General features: G+C 35.4%; 4 protein-coding genes across 4 annotated transcripts; 1 reads left to right on the top strand and 3 right to left on the bottom strand.

Annotated features, from left to right (window-relative positions):
- Window positions 1-121: 121 nt before the first annotated feature.
- On the top strand, window positions 122-4,421 carry LOC120328716 (CCA tRNA nucleotidyltransferase 1, mitochondrial-like). The gene is made up of 8 exons (XM_039395246.2): window positions 122-906; window positions 1,252-1,462; window positions 1,607-1,733; window positions 2,157-2,350; window positions 2,546-2,658; window positions 3,274-3,408; window positions 3,865-3,996; window positions 4,263-4,421. Exons 1-8 carry the CDS (start codon window positions 481-483, stop codon window positions 4,395-4,397), a joined length of 1,473 nt encoding a protein of 490 aa, XP_039251180.2. The 5' UTR covers window positions 122-480; the 3' UTR covers window positions 4,398-4,421.
- Window positions 4,271-5,274, bottom strand: LOC120328717 (peroxisomal membrane protein 4-like). Its single transcript, XM_039395248.2, has one exon. It carries the CDS (start codon window positions 5,208-5,210, stop codon window positions 4,608-4,610), a length of 603 nt encoding a protein of 200 aa, XP_039251182.2. The 5' UTR covers window positions 5,211-5,274; the 3' UTR covers window positions 4,271-4,607.
- Window positions 5,275-18,291: 13,017 nt separating this feature from the next.
- LOC120327729 (cap-specific mRNA (nucleoside-2'-O-)-methyltransferase 2-like) lies at window positions 18,292-21,444 on the bottom strand. Its single transcript, XM_039394076.2, has 7 exons — window positions 20,448-21,444; window positions 20,128-20,273; window positions 19,848-20,018; window positions 19,215-19,777; window positions 19,006-19,134; window positions 18,546-18,642; window positions 18,292-18,460 (listed from the first exon to the last, which is right to left on the bottom strand). Exons 1-7 carry the CDS (start codon window positions 21,442-21,444, stop codon window positions 18,374-18,376), a joined length of 2,190 nt encoding a protein of 729 aa, XP_039250010.2. The 3' UTR covers window positions 18,292-18,373.
- Window positions 21,445-21,479: 35 nt separating this feature from the next.
- Window positions 21,480-24,297, bottom strand: LOC120327731 (putative ATP-dependent RNA helicase DHX35). The gene is made up of 2 exons (XM_039394077.2): window positions 22,645-24,297; window positions 21,480-22,465 (listed from the first exon to the last, which is right to left on the bottom strand). The coding sequence occupies exons 1-2, from the start codon at window positions 23,820-23,822 to the stop codon at window positions 21,550-21,552; spliced, it is 2,094 nt and encodes a 697-aa protein (XP_039250011.2). The 5' UTR covers window positions 23,823-24,297; the 3' UTR covers window positions 21,480-21,549.
- Between the last annotated feature and the right edge of the window lie 346 nt (window positions 24,298-24,643).

The raw sequence follows: 24,643 nt of genomic DNA on the forward strand, positions 1-24,643 counted from the left end.
GTGACCTGGGAATTCCCCTGCGTAGTATTATCGGTGCCGCATAACTGATCTTTTTGACTGCCTTGTGGAGTACAGGTGCTGTCCCAATGAATTATTCTTTCCCTGTTAGCTATTTTTACTTATTCGAGTTTGACTATCGTTGGTCTCGAAATATGAATTGCCGAGCGCATATGTGCAGACTAGCGAATCATGCAACTTGCCTCGAGGGTATTTCTACATTTACTACTGTTAACTAATGTTGTTTACAAATTTACGATGTGTAAAATGAGCTTGCGGTAATTTATAATTAGTACACTGTTATATATAAACACATTTTCGAACGAACAACCATATTTCGATTTTTTGGTTGAATACCAACAAACATTTATACTTTGCTGCATTGCCATTACTTATGTGCACTATTTGGCAATTTCATCTCACTTTTTATTTCATTTTATACAGTTAGCAAACAGTTGTATAGGGTTACAGTAATATTGGTAAATGGGAGCAAGATATACAAAAACATTTAATGCTGGTGCAAGATTTTCTACCATATCTTGTTATCAAGTTTCACAGAAAACTAATTTTTCAACTAGAATTTCTGTTGTGAAGTATTCTCTTAGTCATCAACGGAACTCCAAGACACTCTGGTTCAATAAAGATTTTAAAAATTTCTCGTCCATCGACCGAACGAGCAACGAAATGGATAAAACACAAACTTATAAGCCATTTGGACCAGTTGTTATGAGACTTGATTCTCCGGAGTTTCATTCTCTCTTTACTGAAGCGTTAAACAAAGTTAGAACATTATTCCTTGAAAATGGATATGAACTAAGCATTGCTGGGGGAGCGGTTCGTGACTTATTAAGTGGAATCAAACCGAAAGATATAGATTTTGCAACGACTGCTACACCTAAACAAATGATTGTGAGTCAACTTTTTCACATTTCCATTTTATCTGTGTTCAATGATGTAAATTGTTCAGTCACAACAATATCTTAAAATAATATTTGATGTTAAATATTTAATGTTGTTAACCATGGTTAAAAGAATAAGATAATATACTAATGCTGTATTGCTCCATTATAATACTGTAATATGAATTTCCGAACTCGTAAACCCCATTTTCAAATATCATTTCTCTGCTAAACAACCAGCAAAACAGGATGCTGCGAGAGTTCTTACAGTTCTGCAGTTGATGGTATGAATATGTTTTCTGACAAATGTTATGAGAACTAAGAATCCTTATGTTTTTCATGTTTTCTCATTCAGGAGATGTTCAGCAAAAATGATATCAGAATGTTTAATGAAGGTGGACAATCTCATGGCACAGTAACATGCCGTATAAATGAAGAAAATTTTGAAATAACAACTTTAAGAATTGACAGAGTGACAGATGGAAGACATGCTGAAGTTGAATTCACAAAAGATTGGTTTCTTGATGCTTCTCGGAGGGATTTGACTATAAATTCATTATTTTTAGGTAAGATTTCTGTCATTTTTTATTTCTATACCTATAATGGTGTTTAATCTTAAAACTATTTTTCCGATTCCTACATTTATGCCCACCGCATTATATAGTATTTTTTACGCATTATACTATATTCAATTTATCTTATCTTGCCAGATCTTCATGGTAACGTCATAGATTTTTTCAATGGAAAAGATGATTTGATAAAGAAAAAGGTGAAATTTGTTGGAGATGCTAGTAGAAGGATCTGTGAAGATTATTTGCGAATTTTGAGATTTTTCAGGTAATGAGAATATTGTTTATGAACAAATGACCACTACCATGATTACCTACTATTGACGCTGCACTGGTTCAGATCCTGAGGGATGAATATATGCCAGCGGATTGCTGGATTTCTTAACTACTGGTCGGTTAGGGCTTCCTATACTATCAAATCCATGCATCTGAAACAAATAACTGGTAACCGGACAAAAAGTCGTGATTCGCCAAATGATTATGTCAAAAAAATTATAGATTTCATGATTTGTATGAAGCACTAGAAAATTATAAATGTGAAAAAATATTTAGGCTGGAGACCATAAATCTTCTGCTAGCTCTCTCTCCATTCATTATCATAAGCTGGTATCAGCTCCAGGCTCTTCAGCCCTGTTTTTAAACCACCTGCTCCTTTTCAAATTGGATTGATATTTCTGACCTACTGATATAGGTTCTTTGGAAGGATAGCAAATTCTGAAGCGGAGTTTAATGAGGAAGCTATTCAAGCTATAAAATCACAAGGGCGTGGCTTGTTAATAATTTCTGGGCCAAGAATATGGTCAGAGATGACTATGATTTTGAATGGACGATATGTTGCTAAAATCATGCGAAAGATACATGAGTGTGGATTACTTCCGTATATCGGTGAGTCCGCCCTTGACATGCTTGTAGCTTGTATACAATTACTCAGCTTTGTGGCATCAAAGGTTGCATGATTTGCATCCAAATTTCGTTTTTTTTTTTTTTTTATGAATTGTCAGTATGTATTCCATGAAATAATATAATTTGTAATTTCTCTGTCATAACAAAGTAAAACTATTCTCTCACTTTAACTCCAAGGTTTCCCTGAGGAAGTTGATATGGACATGTTTGAGAAAATTTATAATGCTACTATTCATTTGAATACGAATCATATGACATATGCCAGTGCTCTACTTCAAACTGAAGAGGACGTAAGATTGTTACCTTAGTTTCCTTGTTTGTAAATATTTTCTTTAATTTTAGAGTACAAACTCAAAAGACTAGATATTCGGTTGGAATCTATACTGAATTAATTAATTACGGTACATGTTTTGTGCATGGGGAAATACGAATTATACAATATACTAAATGCCATAAAGCATGGGTGTGCAACCTGCAGGTATATTATGCTGCCCACCAGGAAAAATTGTGCGGTCCGCGGAGCGAGTTATCAATTTAGTTTATTCTGTTACGTGCGAGTAATTCCAAACCCTATGCCTATGATGTTACCTAACAGCTAGCTTGTGCCAAGCGTTCAGTGCATGTCATAAGATCAATAACAGAAATTTTTGTGCCTGCAACTACCAGGTAGCATATTTTGGAGGAAGGTGCGGTTCCAGCTATTTGTATCTGGCCCTTCTGTATAAAAGATTGCCCCCCCCTTGCCCTAAAGTATGGAATGATTAGCAATCAGATAGGGTATCTAATTTTATACTATCATTCAGAATCAGAAGTACTGTATATAATTCCGTTTTTATGCAGTCATATCTATCCATTAGGAAATTATACTGTATCAGTTTAGCACACAAGCTAATTTTGTTTCGCAGGTTTTGAATTTAGAAAAGAGGGTACAGTTCTCAAAAAACGAGAGAAAGATTGCTCTGTTTATTGTTTCTTATAGAAACAAAATTAATATGTGTGATCCAGCACGATTAAAATTTTGTCAAGATATACTGGTTGATGTAAGTAATTAACAAGATGCTTATTCTGTATTCAATGGTTTAATATGAACTTGGTATCCACATATACCAGTTTAATAAGAGTCTACTCAGTATGCTATATTATTACATGAATATATTATTCAATGCAAATAACCTGAGCAGTTTATTTAAGGCATCACATATTAATTGTAAACTCAGTGAAAGATATCTGGTACTTGATACATTATTTTGAATGTCAGGGATATTTAATTTCTGTGAATTGAGAATGCACATCTTTATAGTTGAAAAATATTGATTAAACATTCGTCTAAAACTGTTATTTTACATTATCACCATGCACACACACATCGTTGTTAGATAAATATTACCAATGCACTAAGTATATTGAAGTATCATTAAATTGTGAATTAACTTATTTTTATCTATGTCAACTAAGGATTTTTTTTAAACTGAGCTATTTTCTTTTAACATTTCCAGATTCCAAAACATGAGGGAAATCATAAAGGTTATTTAATAGAGGTTTTAAAATATATTGGTGATTTTGAAACGATGCAGCAGCTGCAGAATTGGAATATTCCAAGATTCCCAGTTTCTGGGGGAATGTTGATGGTGAGTATACTAGACACATCAACAAGTAGTAACCAATGCTAAAATATTTACCCTCCATTCTATGTTGATCGTGTATGCCTCATCTAAACTTGCATGCTAAAATTTTTTCCCTCAACTAGAACTTTGTTGTCTGAGTAGGAGCCGGAGTTGCCAAAAATTTTACTTGCTTCCGGCGCCTCGCCCTGGTTTTATCAAGCAAGTCAACCTATGTAACATATACAAGAGAAATACCATACTAAATCTCAACTAAAAATATTTACTTTCAGGAAGCAGGCGTTCCGAAAGGAAAAACAGTTGGTATGGTAACAAAAATCTTGAAAGCCAAGTGGAAAGAAGGCAACTACCTATTATCTGATAAAGAGTTGCTTCAATTTTTACCAGATATCTTAAAAACATTATGATACACATTAAATTTTATTTACAAATATTATTGCACAGAATATTTTTTTTCAGAAACAGATATGAAAATTGAGGGAATTATTTTTGTTGAAGTTCAAAAAAGAATTATGCTGCAGCAGCTCAGTTATTGCTAATCGAGAGTTAGATCATGTTAGCAATGAGCAAAGTAGTGTTGTAGATCATGAAAATATCTATTGAATTCTGTAAAAACATTACAAGAGAAAGTCTCTTATGCTGCTCCAATCCTCGCTATCATCGTACAGATATGTCATCGAAGACTGTAAGGATGGTTGCAGTGTTTTCCTGTGGTATTCAAACAACCACAATACGATGCCCCATACGACTGCACCAAATATTGGGAAAGGATCACGCCCACCTTCAGTTTTATTTGGGCTTGGCAAATAACCTTTCTGAACACCCAGTCTGCAGAGTCCAAATATGATGCGAGAAAGCAGGTACATGTTGATCTGCATGTTAATGGGATTGTTGGCACCAAATACATAGTAACCACCAACACAAGCAGATATAAAAACCTGCCATGGTTCTTTCTTTCCACTTCCCATTCTCCTTAAGATTGTATTGATCAGCTTGTACAAAAACACAAACTGCCCCAAATTTTTTGCATGTTGATATGTTGCTCGTAAGATGATCCTTGCCAAATTTTGAATAGATCCTCTTCTCCATAGCAAAGTAATAACCAATGCATGAGGGAATCTGATTTTGGCTCCATACACTATTCCATTACGTATCCCTTTCAGCAATGCCAACATCTCATGGTTACCTGGGGCATTGACAAATGCGTTAATAGCATCCATTTTTATTACTAAGATAGAAAAAACTGAACCTGGTGCAAAGATTTCATAATTATTCTTGATGGAAAAGAGCCAATATGAGGTGTGGGAAAACCTATTGCATGACCAATTCAAGGATAGTGTTAAAAAGTCACCAAAACTTATAAATGTACGTTCAGAGTTAGAATAGATGATAATTACGGTATGTAAAGAAGTAAGTTATGGCAACAAAAAGTTAATGTTTTGAGAATTACATAGAAGTATACTTTGACCTTTCTTCATGCCAAAAGGTAGGTTTTTAAATATATATCTGAAGAGGGATAAGAAAACGAATATCTCGCTCACACTTTTACAAAAAACTCAGTTTTACTATTGCTATTACTGCCTAAATATAATCTATCTGAAATAATACTTCGCTGTAGCACAATTATTTTTTGGAGTATATCAGCGAAATGCCTTCATGCAAATTGTTAATGACTATTAGCAAGACAGCCCTTGAGCCTTTTGCAACATTATGGTTTTGAATACAAACGTACGTTGGTACCCGGTTTGCTGATCATTCTACTGTTCCAATTAGTGTACCGGTAGTCAAATTCGATACCCACCACTGACTGACTGAGTCAGGCTGGTTCTGGTATAGGTACAACCTATCACAGTATAAACGGTGTTTATTGAGGTCGTTTTAACGTTTAGTAAATATTCTAAACTAAAACATCGAGTAACTACGACAACTAACTAAATATTGTTATAACTGACCAGAAACAGTCACCGCGTTGGAGGCACTAGTTTACCGTATAATTTAAACGAGCAGCAGTAAACGGCGGTCCAAAGGTCGATCGTAACTTTGTCAGCGATTGAATCCGACCAATGAGATAAGTATAAGTATAAGTTTATTTCGACTCCATAATCAGCATAACAATACATTTGACAGATAAAAACAAATAAATAAAATCTGATTATGAAATCAGGGGAGCAAACAAAACCTTAGATAAGGATTATAACGTACAAAATATAAGATGAAAGGTTTTGCCAAGAGGAAGTGGTACGTGTTTACTCACCTAAAATTATCAAGTTATTTCACACACGCTCACATGCACCCACCAGCCACACACACACACAACCACTGAGAAGTTATTTAAGTAAGAATGAAACGCGATAAATTTAGGGTATACTATACAGTAAACAAAAAAATAAATAAATAAATACTAGAAAAGAAAATTATCTGCCACACCATATTGATATTTTTGTAATGGTTGCCATTGCCAAATTGATCGATCTTCTAATCGTTAATTAGGTATATAAAAGGAAGATTCTATTGAAAACATATTGCCAAGCTGATTATAGTTGGAGTCAAATGCCAAGTTGCCCAACCAAAGTTGCCAGAATTGGGTGCATGAAGAGGTGGGCGAGACCATTTCATTCCCCAAATTAGAGCCTATTATTGCCAAATTATAGTCCAGATTGTAATAAGTAATTAAGTTACCGGTAACAGTAAAATTACTATAATTAAGTAAAGTAGGATGTGGAAATAAATTGGTTACAAAGGGTCTAAGTGAGGTTTTTCATTCTTGGGTATTGATTTCAGACAAGGATATGGGAATGAGGTTGTTATTTCACAGGATATCGGGAGTCTTTTTTTGTTTTTTTCCTTATGTGTTTTACTTCATTTAATCACTTTGAAGTAACCTGAAAAACAAAAAATAAAACTGCGAGTAGATGTTTCAATGATTGGGTGAAGGGGAACGCTCTGAACTATTTATTACAGGCAAAAAATAATTGTTTAATTAAATGGGATGTATTGTCATTATATAGCGATGGATAGATGATCTATGATGACATTCTGCTTGGGACAGAGAAAAATTTATCACACCATGCAAAAAACACACAAAATTTTACTATCTATACCTTGGCCAACAAGTCAACTCAAACACCATGCCTTAACATAAAACGCATGCATACATAAATGATATAAAAACCACATCCAATTACAATGACCCACAGCAAATTAAAATCTGAAGGGGAGAATCCAACATAGCTCTACTGCTCGCCTAGTTGCAATAATTAGTAACCTTGCAGGAACAATATTGTACTATCTACAACCCTTATACCACCACTCAAACATAAGACCAAGCGTGTATGATAGGGACATCACAGCTAGAAAAAGATAAAAACACGAGCGTGAAGTGATAGAATGTGTGCAGTTATTTAAAGAAAATATCATCCGAGTACGTTAGCTACCTATATATTTAAAAAAATATATATATACTCATGCATGTCACAATACCATTTCTTTGGTGCTGGACTAGTTCTGGCCAAGTCGTGGCAAGATATTATTATAGTCGTGGCACAATATTATTATAGCTGTTCAACATTTTCATTAAAACAATAATGTGCAAGTGTGGAGTGTCCCAAGTTTTTGTCATCGAATACCACCAGTAGTAATTTTTAATATTTGGAAACTAAATGAGACTTGACTTGTTTTTGAAAAGATTTTTTGGACTTTAACGTCTTCAAATTTAAGGGAAGAGAATTCCAAAGTTTGGGACCAGTAAAAGACAAGGAATGCTGACTCACGGATTTACTCATGAAAGGTACGAATAAATCAGAACTACTTCTTCGGTTGGAGGTATTTTTGACAAGTATGTCATTAAAGCAATTGGGCAGCGCATTATTATGGAAGTCGTGAGCTAGAGATAGTATTTCAAATTTCATCATATCTTCAACCTTAAGTATATTTAGTGATTTGAAGTAAGAGTCTACACTTTCACGTTTTCTTTTACCAAAAACTATTCTTAGAAAATTATTACAAATACTCTGCAGTTTTGAGACAAGTGTTTTATTACCATGAAGCCAGACTGAACAACAATATCGAATATGGCTAAGTAGTAATGATTGAAACATTGCTAGTAGAGCTGATTGGTCAACACCAGTGTTCACTATTAGCGCACTTTTTTGCGAAAATTGCGAAGCACTTTCGCAACTTTTTTTAGGGACTGCGAAATAGCACTTTTTTCCGATTTTGAAGAGAAATAGCACTTTTTTCCGATTTTGAATGGAATAAAAATTCAAAGTTAACAAATATTTTCGAGTATTAAGTTGACAAATAAGATACTAGTACTTTTGTAACTCAATTCTGCATATCATAACGATATTTACCTGAATTCTAACCTATGAGATGCAGACATAGGAGATAAAGCTCTTGCATTAACGGCAAAATTCTTGTTTATAATATGATTATTATACAAGCACACCGATTCCGCTTCTCCCGCAAAAAACGCTCTCGGGTGATTGAAACCAGATGTTGGAATAATACACAGTGCTTTCTTTGAAGAGAGTGGTCATGTGACTATCAATGATATCGATGAATTCAAAATGACTATAAAAGTGTTATGTGTTATAGTCACTTTAGATGAATTGTGACCAAACTGCACGATTTTCAAATCAGACGAAACTTTTAACAGCATGTCACAGATTTGCAAAATCACCAAATTCACAAAATACCATTAAGTGCCATTTTATTGTAATCACAATGTTGAAAGGAGTGGCATTTTCCGTAATTTTGCGATATTTACACAACTATTTCTCATTGATATGCGAGGACGGGTGGGCAAAATTCAATATTTTTTTGAATCCAATATTTTTAAGGAGTACCAAATAAACGTGGTGGAAACATTAAAAAATCGGCAACAAAGCCTTTTTACTGGTTAATTCCGTTGTAATCGCTAATTGTTCTTGTCACCGATCGTTTTGGCGGCGTTATCCAGGTTTTGGGTAATCTATATTCCCGCCCTCTCTTTTTTACAAATATGAATTCTTGTGGGTCGGCGGACATCGAAGTTTTATATTTCGGGTTTACCCGTTCGTTCACATCGGCAACAGCTGTTGACATTGAGGACTCAAATTAACATTTGCGTTGCCTTTAATATTACCTATCAAGATTTGTAAATTTACTGTCCTAATTTTATGCGAACGGTAATATTATTGTCCATACCGTGATGCAGATATTTATTAAGACGATAATTAACTTTCTCATGTATTTCTATGGTGATAAACTTCGCAAATCTGAAATTGTGCCAATCCTGAATGTTGATTTAAAATAGTGATTGAATAATTCGGCAATAAAGGCATTTCTGCATGGTCATAAGACGAGATGACGTTAATGAACAGCACTTCTTTTACAGGATATTTTACGTATGCGACTTAATGCTAAAAAGATTGGGCTGGAGTGCTTTTTTTTTCGAGTGCTTGAGTGCCTAATAGAGGTCAGGCGCTAATTGTAACTAATTCCCTCAAGTTTCAACGTGTTTTCAACAAAACAATACCCCGGCGATAATTATAGCTAAAATGTTACCGAGCAATTCACAATTATATTTATGGAATTTGCAAATTCACCATTTTCTTGACGATTTTGATATTGTCACGCCCTAATTATTAGTGCAAAAAATACTCCCCTTCTTCCGCGGCGGTTTGACGGGTTCTTTGTTCCATTCTTCCGAAAGTTCTGACAGGGGGGATATAGAATACTGAATCCGGAGGGTTGAATCCCTGTCCACTTACTGGTGATTTTCCGTTTTGAAATGCGTGAAACATTCTCTATTTTAAATTAAATGACGTTTCGCGGGCTAGAGTTCTCCCCGAAAATGATGTGTTCCAGACGTTAGTTAGACCAGTGGTCAGCAACCACCGTGCCGCGGAGAGGTTACTGCCGGTCCGCAGAGAGGTGACACAAAAATGGACAAGGCCGTAATAAAACCTCTACAATCTAACCACAAACCCTACTACTAAAAAACAGCATTTAACAGTAAATCAGACAAACACAACACTAGGGGTCGGAAAAAATGCGGCCCGGGAGCTAATTTGTTGCGGCCCTTAAACGACTCGACATTTATTAAATAAAACAAAAATTAATCCCAAATTTATTATTGTTTCTACACGGATTTATGTGCGGAGCGACGCGGGTCGAGCATTCCAAAATGCTTGAACGGGAAAATATTTTTCTTTCTTGCGTATTCCAAAACCGGTTTGCTCGATATGCCCAGTCAGCATCGCAGTTGTTGGGGTTTCAATGACAAACTTGTTATGAAACGAGTCGTCGAAAATTCGATCCCGAGACACGCGACTGCGCCACAGCTCATCTGTGCGACAGTGCAAAACGTGTAATGTAATGTGCACGTTCGGAAGAACATATGGCCTTGAGCAGCTTTATCTAAAATGCATTACACTTAGATTAAATTTCGTACTCGCTTTTCGAAATATCATCATTGGAACGACGAGTTGCCACAAAAACATCATCTTTCACATTGATAATAAGTATATATATATATATACATAAAAACAATGTATTGTTGGATAATAAAAAAGTACATGAAGTTTGCCGACCGCTGCATTACACTATTGAGCAACATGTCTGATTTCATAAATAATTGCCATGTCAGTATGTCGCAGTAATGCTGGGTCAATTGTTTTCTCTGCGGCCGTATAAGAATCTCTCATCAGTCCGACTAAGATCTCCCCAACAAAACGATACAGGCATTGTTAACTTTCCCGAAATCCTAATGTGAGGCCTGGTTTTCAATATTGATACCTACAAAAACGAAATAGGCAAGAAGTAAGAAACACGTTACGTGTGTCAATGTCTACCATATCTCGAATATGGGAACAGTTAATGGCCATCAAACAAATACAGACATCACATTAAATAGCATCGCCGACGTTTTTAGTATATTGTCAAAATAAATTTCCTAAAGCGTTTAATTTAAGGCATTGGCTTAGTTCGTTTATATAAAGGTGGTCCGCCAAAAGTTTGGTCAAGCTTTACCGGTCCGTCACTTGAAAAAGGTTGCCGATCACTGAGTTGGACGATAGATAAAACATTAGGTTAATAATTTTCGTGACGCCCCGTTTTCGAAAATACAAAGTTATATCGCAAAAAATGCGTTATGATACATTTGGAATGAAACATTATTCACGGTTAATTCAGATCATATTTTACTCTTCATGACACCCGGTATCCAAAAATACAGTTGTATCTCGAAAAATGTGTTTTGTTACATTTAAAATAAAACATTTTTGCGATTAATGTAGATCATATTCTACTTTTCAGGACACCCGTTTCCGAAAATACAAGGTTATATCGCGAAAATGTGTTTTGTTACATTTAAAATAAAACATTTTTGCGATTAATTTAGATCATATTTTACTTTTCAGGACACCCGTTTTCGAAACAACAAGGTTATATCGCAAAATGTGTTTTGTTACATTTAAAATAAAACATTTTTGCGATTAATTTAGATCAAATTTTACCTTTCACGGCAACCCGTTTCCGAAAATACAAAGTTATATCACAAAAAAATGCGTTTTGTTACATTTATTTTGCATTCCCAATAAAATACATATTTTCCCTAATTAAGGTCGTCGATGAATCTGTTCCTGTCGTTCAAGCTCGACACACGTTTGGACGAGTGTGGGGCGGTTTTTTGGTCGACGAGAAATTAAAAAGTTGCCACACGTTATTTGTATAACGATAATAACTGAAAATTAAGATTTTATAATAGGAGTGAATTTGTCTCAAGATGGCATTTTACGATTCCTGCCAACAGAAAATAAACAGGATGACAGGCTTGGTTATGACTGATATTCGTATAATTTTTTTACACTATTAATAAACGCGCCAGACCAATTGCGACCATATAAATTGCAGTCGCATCGGTATGGACTGCATGTTTTTGGCGCTCTCACATTAATAATAATTTTCAACAAAACAATACCCCGACGGTCATTAAAGCTGAATTCGTTACCGAATAATTCACAATTTTATTTACGGAATTTGCAATTTCAAGATCTCACTTGACGATTTTGATGATGTCATGCCCTAATTATTACTGCTTTAATGCCTCAAAATACAACAAATGTAATCATTTTCGACGATAACAGGCGCAACAATTCGTAAACGAGCCGTTATAACGAAATTCGCGATTGATTTTACCCTTCTCTTGTTTACAATTTTAACATCCCGCCGGCCACGTATGGTCGAATAAAATGTTCCCATATTCGAAACATGACTTGGCCAAGGATTGAAGGGATCACTAAAGAGCTAATGGAAAGTACATACCCGAGGGTATGCTATTAATATCAAGAATATTTGTGAGCATATCACAGGACGGAAATATTTCTTTCTTAAATAATAACTTTTTCAATAAATGTTCATTTTACTTTTGCGTCTTTATTATAGGTCGGGTTTTCATTTATTTTAAATTCGAAATTGTCCGAAATGCTCCAACAGGTGTATAAGTACAATAATAATAGTACTTACCAGGGAAGTTTAATACACACGATGTGTAAAGGGCGTCGTAATTCCCGTTTATTAATTATAAATTTTTTTACATTCTGCTTAAAAAACAACGGCAGTCATCTCACGTAACTCTCGCGACCAAATCTTTTTTGTTTTGTATAGCATCGTCTTGGCGCAATTTATTGCTAGGTCAGCAGCATTACAAAGAGTGCTAATTATGAATGCTGAAAGTACATGACATTACTAAACATTTTGCCAATATATGAAGTTTTCTGCCCGATTTAAACTAACTCGCACACAAACCAAGGCATGTCGACATTTAAAAATTACTTGTCTTTGGGTAAGCTCTGAAATAGTATAATATAAATGTAAATGAGAAAATAGGTCACGCTAGCTCACGAAACGGGAGGATTTTCGAAGTGATCTTGTGTAATATTTCGGAGAAAAAGGTTTGAAATGAAAGTAGGTCAACCTATCTCCTAAAACAGGGGAGTATCCTGCATAATATTCCGGAGGGAACGCAGGTTAACTTATCTTTTAAAACAGCGGGTGGCGACTTTCAGAGTGGTTCAAAATCACAAATTAATAATTATCAGATTCGGTTTAGGGATAAATCAAAAAGTTGAATTTCCAGCGCACTTAACCCTAATTAGTTGATTGCTATTTATATTTGGGGGGGGGGGGATTATTTTGCACGGGATTTGTACAAACGATCTACCCTGTAACTAATATGGTTTCCAGCCTGCCTAGTGTCTGTTAGATGGAAGGAGTCACAAATGTGAAAGTCTTTGCTGTTTACGCGAGTAGGCAACTGACACCTTGATACATTGCATGAAAGTATTGTCCCGGCAGGTGTTAGCAGATGTCATTTCGTTGCCGATGAATTCCCTTGTTTTAATTAAACATGAATTCGCTTAAAGGGAACTCGGTTAACGGAAAGGCTTCTCTTTAATTCATAATATTAACCGGAGGAGCGCTTTTTTGAGTATCTATGCCGTTTTAAATGGGTTATATGAAAGGCTAGGGCACCTAACTTGTTAAAATCGGCAAAAGCACTTTCGCACTTTTTTTTTCGACTGCGAAGCACTTTCGCACTCATAATTTGCTTAGAGTTAACACTGGTCAACACACTGGGATACTTTGGCAGAAACTGCTAGGTTTCTTTTTGTTTTACCAATAACATGCATTATTTGTGATTTCCATGACAGATTTTCATCAAAGATAACTCCTAGAAATTTTATTTCTTTCACTCTTTCAATTTCATTGCCATTGAGCAGTAGTTTTTTTGAACAACTCACACTTTTATGCTTGCTTGGATGGAATAATACAAATTTAGTTTTGTTAGCATTCAGAGATAATTTATTAACTAACATCCAGCTATGAATGTTGGTTAGTTCTTGGTTTGCAACTGTGAATAGATCTTCAAGGTTTTCCCCATGAAGAATCAAGTTAGTGTCATCAGCAAACATGATCGACTCAGAGGATTTCAGACACCTGGACATGTCATTAATGTAAGCTAGAAAAAATAATGGGCCAAGTAAAGATCCTTGTGGAACTCCGTGCTTCATGACACAAATATTTGTAGAGAATGAGTTGTCATATTGCACAATTTGCTTCCTGTCTTGAAGGTAGCTCTTGATCCAATTGAATGGAACGCCTCTAATTCCATAGTGATAGAGGTTACTTAAGAGGATGGAATGGTCAATGGTGTCAAAAGCTTTTGAGATATCAAGAAATATTCCAATTGCATGTTGTTTGCATTCAAACGCATTGGTCAGTTTGTGTACCAAAACATTAGCAGCCATAGCAGTGGAGTGATGCTTGCGGAAACCAAATTGATGCGAGTGGAAAACATTGTTAGTTTCAAAGTAGTTTGACATTCTACTATACATTATTTTTTCAAGAATCTTAGAAAATGATGGTAAAAGACTAATAGGTCTATAGTTTCCAAGATCTGAAACACTACCTTTTTTAAACAGAGGAAGAACTTTGGATGTCTTGAAGCTTTCAATGATTAATCCACTAGATAGTGAAAGATTAAATATATATGTCAGGATATCAATAATATGTTCTGGAACATATTTCAATATTTTAAATGGAATACCATCGATTCCAAAACTTGACTTGGGCTTCATATCGCGTATAATATTTTTTATTTCTAATGATGTAGCTGGCCTTAAGAACATGGATGAGGATTCTTGCTTCCCAAAATATGAAATGTAATTTTTGTCACAGCCAGCTGGTTGTGGCATACAGTCAAGCAGGCTTTGTGCCACTTGGGAAAAGTGTTCATTAAATTTATTTGCAGTTTGTGTATTACTGCAATTAAGTCCAATCAAAGGACAAGAATTTGTTTTATTTTTACCAATAAGCTCATTAATTGTTTTCCACACTGCCTTGATGTTGCCTTTGTGAGAAGCAAATTTAGATTTTTAATAATTCGATTTCTTTTTGTGGAGCAATCGAGTATAAAGGTTCCTGCATTCATTGAACTGTAATTTGTGCTTGTCATTTATGTTTTTATTGTTTATTAATTTCTTATAAAGTTTTTGTTTGACTTTGTTGAGTTTGCGTAACTCAGTATCATACCAAGGTTTGTTTGATCTGTTTGTCTGTTTTTTGTAAGGAAAAGATTGAGAGTAAGCAGTGGAGAATTTTTCAAAAAAATTTTCAAAGCAAGTGTTGGGATCCTGGATGCTGCTGAAGTCATCAATATCAATAGAATTCAGTTCATTCTTAAACGTATTCAAGTTGGACGAAGTAAACTGGCGATAAAGCGTTTCAATTCTGGTCTGAATTTGCTTTTCTAGAAGAGAGCATTGTACAATCGGCAGATGATCAGAAACACATTCTGCTAAAACAGCACTGTTAATTTTTTTATCATATACGTTTGTCCAGATATGGTCTATACAGGTAGCAGAACTTGAAGTTATCCTGGTGGGGCAGTTTATCAAAGAATAATAGGCCAGGTTGTGCATAATATCAACAAATAGGCTGGTATTCATATTGGACTCATCAATAAGATTATAGTTGAAGTCACCCATTATATAATTATAATTCAACCTGTTCATCTTTGAGAGAACTTGGGACAAGAGATTCCGAAAGTTAGCATTGTTCAATTCATCAGTTAGTGGTGATCTATAAATAGTACCGCAGGTTATTGTTTTATTTTCCAATGATATGTCAATGAATATAGATTCAAAAACCTTTTCGCACATTATAGTAATATCTTTGCGGACAATGTATTTCAAATCGTTTCGAATGTAGAAACCAACACCACCACCTCGGTGATGAGATCTACTATTAGAGATAAAAACATAGCCATCCAGTGCATTGAAATGGCCATTTGTACCAGATACAATCCATGTTTCATTTACAGCAATTACATGAGGCTTACAATTCAGTGAATTAACTAGTGCTTCAAATTTTGTGAAGTTTTTGAAAGAGGCTAAAGATCTGATATTGATGGAGAGAGTCATGAAACCACTTAGTTTAAGGCTGTCGTTGAATTTAAGGGCATTGACATCACTGGAGCAGATATATTGATTTGAGCAATTGTACAAGAAAACACTATCAATGTTGTTGAATTCATCAGTATCAGTATTTGCTGATTCAAGAAACATTTTGTTAAGGTATTCAGGATCAAGAATTTTGGCAAGTGCCTGGGCTTCAGCTTTTTCTGTATGAAGGGGAACAAATAACTCAGATATTTCAGAATCAGAGAGACAAGAGAATGGCATACAGTCTATTTCACAAAGGAAACAGCACCAAGGTATTTCATCAGCTTCAGATTCAAGATTTTCATATTTTTGTCCAGAAATATTGGTACATTTTAAATGTATCCAAGAAGAACAAATGTCACAATAAAGAGCTTTTTGATTGATTCGAACTGATTTGTGGCAATTTCTACATGGGTATTTTAAATCAGTTTTCATGGCAGTGGCACAACAAAATAAAAGTAAAAAATAAAAATGAAAAAAAATAAGTTAAATATCTAGTCTGGCTATATAGGTTTCCAGATGTTTAAAAGATGGAGAACCATTGATTAGACAGCACTAGCCTATTCAAATAAGAAAAATGGAGATTATGAATGAGTTAATCGTTCCCCTCCGCTCATAGGCTACCGCTACGTCTTGAGGTTGGTCCCACTGAACGGGCAGCAGCCTTGGAGTAGAGGGGGCGAGAGAGAGTAGTGATATCATTTGAGGAAGATATTACTCGCCTTTTATCTAGGTAAGCGTAGATAATCCCATTCATTGTGCTCACTTTTTGTTTTCCGAAGGCTTCCTTGGCAGCGCTGAGTAGCTTGAGCCTGCTACGGGTCAAGGACTCAGTGATGGACAATCCGCTGCCTTTGAGTTCTTTTTTTCTACCATACACCATATTCTTCGTTGATCTTCTGACGAATTTGATGATGATGGGGTTCTTCGGAGATCTTGATTTTAATTTGTGAGTAATATCAATGTCAGTGTTCACAATAGGATGGTTGGGTTTAAGGCTGTCGTTGAGAGTTTTCACTACAAAGTCTTCGAACTTATGGTATTCAGTTTCTGGCACAGAACTACAGCCATGGAGAATCACACAGTTTCTTCGGCTGTATTGTTCTAAATCGTCCTGTTGCTTTTCACAAGTCTCCAGCCTGCTAATAATCTCCTGGATCTTGGAGGAGATTTGAGCCACGTCATTCTGGAACTTAATGATGTCCTGGGACTGGTTGCCATGGTCTTTAGAGGCAGATAATAGAGTTGCATGTGACATTAGCTCCTCTTGCTTGGCCTGGAGAGATGAGATAGCTGCCAGAATCTGGGTTTGGACTTCCTTGTTCATCTTGAAGTAACGTTAGTGCAGTAGTGTGATTGATTGCAAGGTGAAATTAGGTAGGTATGCAGATAGTATATCCAGTAAGATCCACGTACAATAATAGTACAGAAGGTAGTAGGCTATCGTACTTTCAGTCTAATCAAAGATTACAATAACATCTGCAAACTTAATAACAGCAATAAGATATCTATAATATACTACATATAACTGATTCGACCAAGTTAACGTTTATCATGTAAGATATAATCATTTGAAATTGATTTCAATTTATATATTTGTTTAGATGGTATTTGTAGAATAAATTTTTCTCTGCCTAACAGTAACTGATATCAATAAACTGGCTGTTTAATTCAAATCAAACATTAATTCAGCAAAAGTCTCGAAGTGGTGCTACTCTTTGCTTTTGCAACTGTTATCATCACTTCAGAGACTTGGACAATATTGTCATCCCTGTATAATTCGTTACCACATCACCGTGGTTAGAATTCTCATATTTATTCTGAGAAAAGGAAGCCGATAACACAGATTAATCAACAATGCTGCCATGATTTCGCTTCCCTGGGATAGTCTTCCTCTGAATAGGACAGGGCACTCATGGCATAGGATTTTCATGTTTACCTCAAAGAAAGGTAAACCCAAATACCTTGAGCACACCAAGCTAATCAACTTATAATACCTTATTCCCTGAAGCCCCGACAAATTATCAACATTAAATAGCATGGCACATAAAACTAATATTTGCCAAAAGGAGCAAGGGCGCTTGGCCTATATTGGGATCTCCATTGACATAAAGTTCTTCCACAGTACACAGATATTACACACACTAGTCTTCATGTCATAAAACTTAAAATCGCTAAGATTCCAACATAAATCTCATAACACCCCTATGACCTGAGAAGCACTAATCTTTTATAGGGAGTCGCTGTCATAAAATGATCTATTCTAAATTATTTTAACTTTGCTTCGAACGAGGGTGGAAAAAGAAACTTCCTGTACGAACTGTGTTGCATAATCAAAGTTTAATTGTAACACAAACATTTTTAAACAGGTTTTGAAATGCAATAACATACAAGAATCAGATAGTATAACTGGCGCGTCGTTGAAACCGATTTTGAAGCACGTAATGATTGCATTGTCGTAGTGAAGAAGTAAACACTTTATCCTGCACAAAGAAAAAAACACATAAAATGTCATTTACATTGAAAACATTTCTAATAATAGCATAAAGACAAAAATAGCCAAATTACCGATAGTATAACATGGGGAGGAATAATCTGTAAAAGTGCTGTATCACAATCAGTTTCTTTTATTGCCTGACTCACAATATTCACAAATTCAGCCAATCTAAAAAAAGTGATGTAAAAATTGCTTTGACCTGAAATACAGAGATATTAAACCACCCCATTTTTATTATGGGGACGATGTACTGCATGTATCCAAGGCATAAATACCTATTAACATAATAAAGGCTCCAGACTCATCGGGAGCTTTCTTCGCAGCAATCACAGATGGTCATATTAACCTCAGCTGCTTCAAATCTCAGGCCAGTACTAAAACATAATTCACCACTATAATTCCCTGTAGTTCAGTAGCGTTTCGATGGATACACCTCAGAGATCACCTCCTTCGCTTCCAGAGTGGGTGAACTAGAACTTATTCCTTTAATAAAAATGCAAGGGGAATTGCCAGAAATAATGAAAATCTTACTTGCTAGAATCTTTCTTTCCCTTGCAAATCAAATATAACTGAGCATGTGATTTATCTGGTATTATGACATACTTCTCAAAACACTTGCACAAGATCCAAACTAATCCTGCTGTGAACCTAGTCAGCATGCTAATAGAATGATGAATCAAGATTTAGTAAATATTAAATAACGGAGATGTAAAAACATAACAATAAGTATGGATATGTACCTTGGTAGGATTACAGCAAATGCTGAACCAGATTGAAGGGATTTCAAAGCACATATGCAGATGTCAACCAGAGAATTTTTTGTATCCAACTCCCGAAAACAGCCAGATGGGAAACTTTTGTCAATTAAACTCGCCAATAACAAAGAACAACCCACAGAACAATCAGTTTCTCCCAGTCTAATTCTCTTGATTTGTCGAAGAGATGAAATTGGTGCACCGATGAAAACTTTCGCCCATGATGACTGGTGGGAGACATCAAGTTCTAACTCAAAAATTTTGGCATGTGTTTGCGATGCTATTTCATAAACCGTATTGAAGACTTCAGGATCCACAACAGTTTCATTAAATTTTAGTTTGCTAATACTTCTGTGTTCCTTATGCAGCTCCATCAGGAAATCAGTGTCACAAAAAAGTGACAACTTGATTGAAGAAATTGGTTTACCATACAGAAGGTTTACACTATCTGGGGTAACTGAATCAGTGCAGCTTTCCCAGCACACTTTATTACTATGTTCTTCTTTCCAGTCCCTTATCTTCATGTGTGTGATATGGAACTTATCATGCTGGTACAAAAAAAATCAAGATTTACCCCTAAGAATTTTACTCTAAATATTAATCTCAATGTCCACCTACCTCATCAGGTCTACTATGTCTCTGTGAAAAGGAACCAATAAGTTTTGGTCTAAGTTTAATATTTGATTGCACTTTCCCTCGTAGCATTCCACTTTTCAACAAGCATTGGTTTTTCTGTATCTTTCTCATCTCCATTAATTCAATTGCAGTGTCGCATATTTTGCGCTTGTACTAAAAGAAAGGTTGAAACATTCAAAGTCATAATGATTTATCATATTCAACAGGCATCAAGTACAATGCTCAATGCTACTGATACTATATAATGACTTTGAAAAACTACCTCTTCATAAGTTGCTGTGGACCAATTCTTTTCAAAAAGTTCTTTGTTTTGTTTAATTGTGTCCATCTGCAAAATGGCAAACTTTTCAACACAGTGCCCATGTTGTGATAAAAAATCTGGAGGCAAGCTGTTGAACGAAATGATGTCTGAAATAATATATGATGCAATTATCTCTCATTTTCAATACAATAGTTTCGTCACAAGAATTTGGCAATAGATGTTGTCAATATATTTTAAGATTTCTTTCATCAGAGATAAAAGAAAACCTTCCATGCATGAATTGCTGTAATAGAAATGATACAAGTGGTATCATAATTTACCTAAATCTTTTTCACATGCGAAGGGGAACCTTGTTTCAAGTAAAGACAAAAGTTGTATGCATTGATTATTTCCATAATAATTTCTTGCAATCACATAGACCTCAGAGTTACCAGGTTTGCTTGTTGCAGGTTTATGAACAGATACACATGAAAATGTGCAGCATAAGATGTATATCAAAACTGTAGATGGAAACTCAAACATGGTGAATGTCTTGAGAACAAGACTTCCTCCAGGACTCAATAATGTTAATGAGTAGAAAAGTTCTGCATATTTCAAGCGCATTGTATCTTTCTCCTGGTTTTCAGGACATTCTTGACAGTTAATGCTTCCATCAGCAGTAACCAAATGGATGATGCTTAGTTCAGATGCTCTTTTTTCAAGTTCATCCAAAACAGTCCTTGAAAATATGTCTCCTGTGCCGTCGCTTCCAAAACACCAGGAGTCAAAAGACTCAAAAATCAATCTGTCATCCCCTATGCAACACTCCGGATCATTACCCTCATAATATGGGTTCAATGTATTGGCAATCCATTTGTACTTGACTTTAGGAAAATGTGATCTCAGATAATGATTCAAACTTGAAATAAATGCACCAGGCGCTTCACATATATGAATAGCATTCAATTTATTGGTTGCGAGAGCATGTTCTGGAATGACATTACCAAATGAAAGTAGTTCATGGAATTTACACCAAGCTTGTGTACAGAGTTCAGGATGAAAATTGTTTCTCAATGTATCATTGATATAACCGGCTGGATTAGTTTTACTGGTGTGTTTGTGCCATTTAATAATATCAAAATCATTCAGTGATTTTTTAAGTTTATTCAGTTCCAATTTTAGTATTTCCAAATTTGAATTTTCGAATTTGAATAAATTTTCATCTTGGTTTTCGAAAACAGGTAAAGTCCAATGACATGAAGCATCAGAGTCATTACAGAAGTCAAACTTTTTGTTAAATAATGATTCAACTTCATCTTCTGCAGAACATGTCTCCATGTTTGAGTTCGAATAGTGTCTAAACTGACTAATCACTATATGTTTCAAACAATAAATAAAATCAATATTAATTTTGATGTCCTAGCAACATTCAAAAATATATGTTCAAAACACTCTCATTCGTTTTACACCAATCGATCTTTCAGTCCCAGATTCATAATAATGAGAAGCAAGTTCACAAAGCCATTCAGGCTTGATAACAGATATATCTCTCATATAATAGCTTGTTGTTTGCATTATTTCATTGAAAATAACAAATTGAGGTGGTTGTTCTGTGGCAAGAACAGAAGTGGGATGAATTTGTAATGTATTACCACCCTTTAATGATTTATAAGAACCATCCATTTGAAGTTTAGCAGCATTTGCAAAAAATCCAGATGTGATGCAACGAAGAATTTTTTCAGTATCTCTTCCACATGATATCAACTTGATATTAAACCTATTAAGGTATTTTTCAAGCTGTTTTCTCAGTTGACAGGCACGCTTCAATCTTTCAAAATTTAAACAATAGCGATTTGACCATCTCTTAGTCTCATTTCCTTCATTTACAAACGCATTGTATACATTTAACATAGTTATGTGGTCACCTTCAGCTACCGCAAACTTTCTATGTTCTTTCATTGACTGTGTTTTTGTCCTTGCAGACATGGAAAACACTGTGTTTACCTGGAGCATAGCTGCGATTGTAATAATTTCCTCAGAGCATTCAAATGTTTCCGAGTTCAAAATCATTTTTGCAAATTGAGGTCCGAGAGGGAATTCTGACATTTGAAATCCTAAAGGTTGGGTGAGAGAGCCATTCTCATTTATTGCACCCAATGCATACAAGGTTTCCATTGCGTTAATCATACATTGGGCAGGAGGAGGTGACAAGAAATCAAATCTCACAACATTTTCTACTCCAAGAGATTTTAGCTGAAGAAGAACAGGCACAAGTGAAGTCCTTTGCATCTCTGGAACAGTTATATCATCAAGCTTGTCATAGTCTTCTTCTCTGTAAAGTCGGTATGCTTCACCAAGCCTAAAAAAATTACAAAAGATAGTGAAAACATGATATTTAATAAATATTGACAAATTAAAATGGATCACCCGATGAAAAATTGGACATAATTACCCAGCGCACACCTACACATGCTTAAATGAGATACATAATAATTATTGTGATATTCATATGTATTCAATTACTAAAATAAATATTACCTGCATCGCCCTGCTCTACCAGCTCTCTGTAAAGCGGATGCTTTCGATGTCGGATTGACCATCAGCGATTCAATGCCTGTGTGTGGATTGTATGCTTTGATTTTAACGAAACCACAATCGACCACAAATACCACACCATTGACAGTAATGGATGTTTCAGCTATATTCGTACTTATAACCACCTTTCTGGCGTTTCGTGATACTTTTTCAAAAATTTTTTGCTGTTCATGAATTGGCAAAGTGCTATACATCGGCATGACAATCAAATATTTTTTCATGCCATTTTTAGCAGCCGATCGAGCTTGTTCTTGTACTTGAGCAACAGCTCTGTCTACTTCCTCTTGTCCAGTAAGAAATGCAAGAATATCCCCTTCTTTAGGTGATAGATGTATTTCCATTATTGTTTTAACAGTGGCTGTAACATAATCTGGAACAGGATCAACTGAATAAAAAGTTTCAACAGGGTGAACTCTGCCCTCAACTGACAAAATTGCACAACAATCATTTTCTTGCTCATCTTTTACATTGAAGAAATCGAAAAATTTTTCAGCATCAATGGTAGCTGAGGCTACAATTAGTCTCAACTCAGGTCTTCGTTTTTGTATTTTCTTGAGAAGACCTATGCACATATCTGTATTAATGCTGCGCTCATGTGCTTCATCAACCATAATAACAGAATACTGCTTTAACAAAGGATCTGTCATCATTTCTCGAAGCAAAACACCATCAGTCATAAACTTAATTAAAGTTTTCTTGTCATCATAACATTCATCAAAACGGATTGCATATCCAACTTCCAGTCCCAATGTTCCCACTCTTTCATCTGCCACCCTGGAGGCAAGAGAAACTGCTGCTACTCTACGAGGTTCTGTTATAGCAATTTTTTGATTCTCAGATGTTGCCCATCCAGACTCGACCAGATATTGGGGAATTTGTGTACTTTTTCCACATCCCGTCTCTCCAACTATTATAAGTGTTCGATTATTTTCTAGCAAATATATAATGTGACTTCGATAGTTGTGAATCGGCAATCTTTTCCTTTGGTTATCAAGTGATAGGTCAGCTCCAGTAGGCTTGTACAAAGTGCTAGAATCGAAAGTGTTCGTTTGACGTTCTTGAAGAACATTTTGTTGCGGAGAAGAATCTCCAGGCCTCCAGAATTTTATCTTCTGAGACATTGGAAACAATTATAACCCAAACTAACACATTAAAAAACTTGACAACACAACAGACACAGTCAATGCAATACCCAATTCCAACAAAAATAAATGCACAAAATTTATAGGTAGAATGTAAGGGTCTCGTATAGTTTCGTACCTAACGTACTTCTAGTGGGCGTAGCATAACAATTTTTTGATATGTCAATCCTAACCCCCATCTGACTACGCCATCCAAAAATTATGTCACTACAACATCACAATCACGTCATAGAGCTTGCCAAATATACGTATGATCGCCCGAAATGGCATTGGCGCTGAAGAACTGACTGACGTTATCAATCTCCCTCCTGTTGGAATCGTTGAGACGAGAAAAATAACTGTTCGATTTCGTGTGCTCGTTTGCGGGTCTTGGATGGCAGTTCATATAGTTTGAAAGGCTCTATTACGTCACTGTGATGTGGTAATGATGTAATTTTTGGATGGCGTAGTCAGGTGGCGGTTGGGATTGATACGTGAAAATTGTCATGCTACGCCCTCTAGAGTCTAGACGTATGTTAGGTATGAAACTACATGAGACCGGAATGTAAGAATTAACAAATGTACAGGCACCTTATTTAAAATAACAAATTACTGAATTGACCCCATACCTTATCCACAAAACGAACAACCTCAATTGAGTACTAATATACTTCTGTAGTTACCGGTATCAAAACCTAGTCTACAGTATTGCTATGGTCATTCAGGATGGTTGGCCTGATGACGACAAGATTTAGGTACCCTTTTTTTTTTTTTTATGCAATTAGAATATATTTAGAATACAAAAATTAGACAGAGAATAT

This window comes from Styela clava, chromosome 7, assembly GCF_964204865.1.
Source record: "Styela clava chromosome 7, kaStyClav1.hap1.2, whole genome shotgun sequence".
NCBI classification, from domain to species: Eukaryota; Metazoa; Chordata; class Ascidiacea; order Stolidobranchia; family Styelidae; genus Styela; species Styela clava.

Bases quoted from the DNA above. Each gene is read 5' to 3' on its own strand.
- LOC120328717 (XM_039395248.2), bottom strand. From the start codon at position 5,210: ATGGATGCTATTAACGCATTTGTCAATGCCCCAGGTAACCATGAGATG.
- LOC120328716 (XM_039395246.2), top strand. From the start codon at position 481: ATGGGAGCAAGATATACAAAAACATTTAATGCTGGTGCAAGATTTTCT. The intron at 1,463-1,606 runs GTAAGATTTCTG...TTATCTTGCCAG, and splicing joins TATAAATTCATTATTTTTAG to ATCTTCATGGTAACGTCATA. The intron at 3,409-3,864 runs GTAAGTAATTAA...TAACATTTCCAG, and splicing joins GTCAAGATATACTGGTTGAT to ATTCCAAAACATGAGGGAAA.
- LOC120327729 (XM_039394076.2), bottom strand. From the start codon at position 21,444: ATGGAGACATGTTCTGCAGAAGATGAAGTTGAATCATTATTTAACAAA. The intron at 19,135-19,214 runs GTACATATCCAT...TCATTCTATTAG, and splicing joins TTTGCTGTAATCCTACCAAG to CATGCTGACTAGGTTCACAG. The intron at 18,461-18,545 runs GTAATTTGGCTA...TTCTTTGTGCAG, and splicing joins CTCCCCATGTTATACTATCG to GATAAAGTGTTTACTTCTTC.
- LOC120327731 (XM_039394077.2), bottom strand. From the start codon at position 23,822: ATGTCTCAGAAGATAAAATTCTGGAGGCCTGGAGATTCTTCTCCGCAA. The intron at 22,466-22,644 runs GTAATATTTATT...TAATTTTTTTAG, and splicing joins GGTAGAGCAGGGCGATGCAG to GCTTGGTGAAGCATACCGAC.